At 36.8% G+C, this 5,621-nt stretch overlaps 1 protein-coding gene across 1 annotated transcript; it reads left to right on the forward strand.

The window, feature by feature from the left end:
* Positions 1–1,212: 1,212 nt before the first annotated feature.
* Positions 1,213–3,429, forward strand: LOC124449027. The gene is given in 4 exon segments (XM_046999969.1): positions 1,213–2,171; positions 2,174–2,594; positions 3,206–3,262; positions 3,356–3,429. Coding segments are annotated over 4 exon segments (1,317 nt in total). The 5' UTR covers positions 1,213–1,406.
* Positions 3,430–5,621: the final 2,192 nt, after the last annotated feature.

Consider the following 5,621-nt stretch of genomic DNA (forward strand, 5'->3'; position numbering starts at 1 on the left):
CTTGTGACTGATAGACCGCGTATGCAGGGGAACTGTATATGTCCGTTTATCATCTATTTCGAATAAAACTATCGGTAATCAGCTACATGTGTCGATTTTCAAGTGAAAGCAATCATTTTACATATTCACTTATCATTATACAAACAGTAAATAAATTACCAGATGCAGATACCATGTACAGTAGTGATTAATGGAGCGAGACGTTTATGAACAATTTGGATCAATGCTCTATGAATATAAAATTACAATAATTGTTGTTTAGGGAATGGGGATGTTGTAAGGTTTCGGTCAGGCTTCAGTTTAAAGTTTTACACTGCTAGTTATTTTGTGTTTTGAAATTCTTACTAGGCTTGCGGGCATGTTAACACAGGCAATATATAAAATAAACAATGAATAGATATATGATTCCTTTGGCTTAAACTGTGACGCTTTGAGTTTGCTTTCGGCAGACGTGTAAAAAGATGGGTTGTATTTAAGACGTGTAATTCCTTCATCGGAAAATGTCAACGATCTGCTGTTTGCATAACATCTGCAATTTTCTGTAAATATCTAGTTGCAGAAATTAGTTCATGCAAATCAAATGAAGGTGAGAAGATAGTCATATTGGATTTAGAAGACACCAGTATAATGTTCATGATCAATGGTCTAAAAGATTAGCAAATATGGAAGAAAAGCCCTAGATTTAACCGTTGGTGTTAAAAATATTTTTTTAAAAACGCTTTTCCCTTAAAGCTTGAATCCTCTTTTTGGTTTACTGACACTGTTCGTAATCATGCTATGTATAATTATCTCATATTCTCAGTCTCATTGTTCACTCACTGTGAGATAATCATCTCTCTTTCACACAGCATCATCACACATGATGTCTGGCTACACCAACACAGCAATGTGCCTTTTTAAACTATGTTTTGTCACTCACTTAGGGCCTCACAAAATTCAAGTTATTGAAAAGAATGTTTCTATTGACCACCTTTGCCACTAACAAAAAGTCTTTGTCTCTAATTAAGATAATTGCAAAATAACAAGTACTTTATGTTGTTACGGTGCGTATAGCGTTTTATCTGATGCGAAAACGTCGTTTCCTTAAGCTCTCTATTTATTGAGAAGGACTCAAAGGCTAGGTAAAACTTGGCTTAGCGCGCTGCTGTGTTTCCTGTAACATGATTCTCTTTCATGCAACAGTATATGCCATCGCCTCGAGTCGAGCTTTCAGCTAAAATGTATTGGTTTGCGCTAACATTGCTTATCACGCTTCGCTTCATACTTGGCGTAACTCGAACGTTAATTGCAGGAGGGGGGTGAATATTCGTGTATGTAGAAAGCCAATTCACTTTCAAAAGAAATCAGTCGGGCGCAACTGAATAAAGAAACATGCATCCTTCCTATTGACGCTGTCTGTGGAAAGAATGGCTTGTGTAACATGCGGCGGTTTGGCTGTCAGCTTTTTTTTCTTCGTGTTTCGAAGCAGTGTTGCTACAATCGAAGAATATACACCTTTGTATCTGAAGCAAAAAGGATTGAGCGCTATGCTTATTGGATTTGTACCGACGTTTGGGATACTCACGCAAGCTCTTGGCGTTCCATTAATTAGCTATTTATCTGACAAATTTCGCTCTAGAAAATTGTTCTTGATGTTCTCAATTATTATTGTTATCCCTCACATTCTTGCATTTATTCTCGTTCAGTATAATAATACAGACTGCGAATCACACAATGGGACTTCAAACTTGGCTAGTGAGAACACTGAAGTCAACAAGCATAACATGCCCACAAATGCTAGCGAAACTTCACAACGTTCTACTTCAGCTGTTCTCATGACCACAAAAGCTCCTACAGGTGGCTCGTCAAGTGAGCAGTTGTATTTTGTGTTGGCTATGGTCGCCTTGCGTGGTGGTTATGAGTTAGTTAAAAGATTTATTGTCACGCAAATTACTGTGGCGACAATAACTCACACCAAAAAGGACAAGACGAAATATGGTTACTATGCTTTCTGGGGTCAAATCGGTGCTGGTATCTCATTGTTTGCTATTGGAATCCTAGTAGGATATTTCCGAGTTAGTATTTGCAATAAAATGGAGCCCGGATATTTTCTTGCATTTTACTATGCCGCTGGATTTCAGTTGACAACGTTAATACCGCTGAATTGGCTAAAATTTGAGTATTTGGAAAAAGGGTGATTGATTATGATGAAGTAAAGAGCGTGATTTTCAACCCACATTATTTACTGATGTTGGGAATCTGTTTGTATTCAGGAATGTGTAGTGCGTTTCAATTTAGATGGGAGTATTGGTACATTGAAGAGTTAGGCGGTGGTCCTGTGTTATTTGCAGTTGGTGGCTTTGTACGAAGACCCCTGGTTGGCTTGTGGTATTTACTTTCACGAACGGCCATCTCTAGACTTGGTGAATACAATGCAATGTGTCTTGCCATCTTTTTATTTTCAGGATCGTTTATAGCTTTAGCATTTATCAAGGCTCCTTGGCTTGTCATCGTTTGTGATATTTTTCAGTCGCTTGCTTTTGTCCTTCTCATGTCATCGATGGTGGTTCACTTTTCAAAAGCTGGATCAAAGGCTTCTAGTGCCTTCATTCAAGGTAACAAACGCTTCGTTTTGTAACAGTTTACGAAAACATGTTACAGGTTTTTTTCTAAAGTTAATTCACCAGCCATTGGACAACTTGCATCTTCATATTCACTTTTCCATCTCGCTGCATTTCCACGATTTTGTTTTTGGTACTCTGCGGTTCCAAATAACGCCGTGTTTTGCTGAGTACTTTAATTTTATTCATGAATTGTGTTGATCAAGCTTACCATGTCTTTGGTTGGAGATTGGGCGATCTTTATCAGCAGTAATCATGCATTGCGCGCTTTTTTACGTTAGGGGGTGTCACTGAATGTCACTTAATAATTTCACAACTCCTTTTTTACAAAAACGAAATTTAAAATTTCGTTAAAAATCGAATAAAAAACTTAAACAGATTTCTGGTCCGCCTATGATATAATAGAGCTTTCAATCAATCTTTTTTCTAACTTCAGATAAATTAGACATGTAGTGACGAATTGAATTCAGTGTGCAGCAAGCTCAAAAAATATCGATGTAAGCCTTAACAAAAGTGCGCAATGCATCTTGGTTGACACCATGTTAACACATTGGTTGACGCTTACTCTTGAATGTATACCGTTTAAAACTTTCTTTTAATTTTAGGCTTGGTTACAATGATGCTTGCAGGCGTAGGAAAAGAAATTGGTACAGTTGTGTTTGGTTGTCTTTTCACAACTTTAGGAACAAAAACAACTCTATTGTGTTTTACCATATTTTCGTTACTTGTGCTTGTCATATTGCTAATATATCTAGCGAATTCAAATGACTATAAGAAGTACATGGAAAGAACAGACCTGGGATGTGGCGATGAAGCGATGAGTGACTAAAGAAAAGAATTTTTAAGCAATAACGTACAGACTTTAAATTATTCCAGAAACATATTTCCTATATTTCTTATCAATAAATGCACGACTTTTTGTATCGTTGATGTGGTTAATGCAGTCAGCGGCTAACCATTTAGCCTGCGAGCAGATAGCACATGACGACCATGAGCCATAGAAGTTGTAGTCACTGATTATTCATTATACGTGAATTATGTTAAAAGTAAATAGTAATTTGTCTACGTCAAAAGCGATTACGCAATACCTCTGGAGCCGGTTGTACGAAAGGCGTTTAAACTAAAGGATGTTCAACCGCTATAAACTGTATAAATTTCTTATTCGTTGGATAGCTAAACGATGTTTAAAATTGCGTTGCACGAACGCCGTTTAGCTTAGCGTTTAACTATCCGCAGGATAAGCTGAGGAAACAAGGAAAAACCAGAAAAACTGGTTTTTGCTATTTAATCACTAGGCAACTAGGCGGGAAAGCTCGAGAAAATAAACTTTTAATATATTAATACAGTCAGTAAATTTGTTTACTTGCTGAAAGCTCTCGGATGCAAAAAAATGTAGCGTTATGAAGGCTTATTTTGTCCCAGACGCTTGCTGACTGTGATTTAGTAGACTGTCTTCGTTTTTGATCCGACATGGTGTAAAGAAACTGCCAAAAAGACATGATATCTTCATATTAAATACAGAATACGATTCAAAGTTTCATACAAGTCTTACGAGACGCCGATAATTGTTTTTTTACTCTACTATTTTCGTTTGGACATGGTTTTTGACAAGACGTTTTATGTATGGCCAGTAGTTGTCTGAAGCGATGACGTTCATGTAACTCGTAACTCGTCGTCACTGTAGAACGTCGAAACGTCGTCTATTCCACGGGTTTTCCCCCTCTTATTTTAGTTATTTCACGTTTATAAGTTCTACCAGTCGGTCTTTCTAATTTTGAGAGAACGCAGAAATGAATGCCATGTAATCAGTAAGCCATATGAGAAAAAAATTACAAGACAACAACGCTTTATCCTCCGTTTAGCGCTAATTGGCATTGGTGATTATGGTGAAGTATAAAGAGCGTGATTTTCAACCCACATTAGTTACTGATGTTTGGAAGCTGTTTGTATTCCGGAATGAGTGGTGCATTTCAACTAAGATAAGAGTATTAGTACATCGAAGAGTTAGTTGATGGTCCAGTATTATTTGCAGTTGGTGGCTTCGTACGAAGACCTTTGGTTGGCCTGTGGTTTTTACTTACATGACCGGTCAGTCTAGACTTGGTGAATACAGTGCAATGTGTCTTGGGATCTTTTTATCTTCAGGCTCGTTTAATGCTTTAATAATTGTCAAGGCTCCTTGGCTTGTCATCTTTTAAAATATTTTTCAATCAATTGTTTATGCCATTTTCTTATCATCGATGTACTGATGGTTCACATTTCAAAAGCCGGATCGATCGAAGGCTCCTAATGTCTTCATTCAAGGTAAATGCAAACGTTTTATTTCGTAACATTTTACAAAAAATTTTACTGGTTGTTTTGAAGTAAATTTACGATCCTTTTCACAACTTGCCTCTTTGCATTCACTTCATTCATGCGGCATCATTCACGACAAGTGAAATGCAAAGAAGGAAGCAACTGAATTTACCTGTCGATATGATTAAATGCCAACTTATATATGCAGCGACAAATGAAAGAAAATATCTTTTTTTGATTCTTTTGCAATAAACACCGATTTCTTGTTATTTTCTCATCGAAAAATCTCCGCGAGAGAATCTCGAAACACTACACACGCGTGTCTGGGATAAAGTTTCGCGTGTCTGAGATAATATTCATTTATTTCATTAAGACAGCGTTCCATGAATTTTAGTTCAATGTTGTGACAAGGAAAAATGACGTATAACCATGATCTTTAGCGCCGTAAGCTTTATTTTATAAATTGAGGTATAATGAAAGTATGCAAGTGGAAATTGGATAAATTGTTAACAGATTCTTGTATTGACTACTATGCGATTTTCGTATTTCATTTTATATAACTTGTATAATTTTGTTTTGAACTTTTTATACGTCTTAATCTGTTCGATAAATTACCTTAACGGGCTTTCAAGATACTTCGGGCAATTTTATGGCCACGCCCTTCATGTTGGCCAAGATAGTTCGTCATCCACCCCCACCCCACACAAAAGTTTGTACCCAAGTTTC

The sequence above is a fragment of the Xenia sp. Carnegie-2017 genome, unplaced genomic scaffold, assembly GCF_021976095.1.
Source record: "Xenia sp. Carnegie-2017 unplaced genomic scaffold, XeniaSp_v1 HiC_scaffold_23, whole genome shotgun sequence".
Lineage (NCBI taxonomy): Eukaryota > Metazoa > Cnidaria > Anthozoa > Malacalcyonacea > Xeniidae > Xenia > Xenia sp. Carnegie-2017.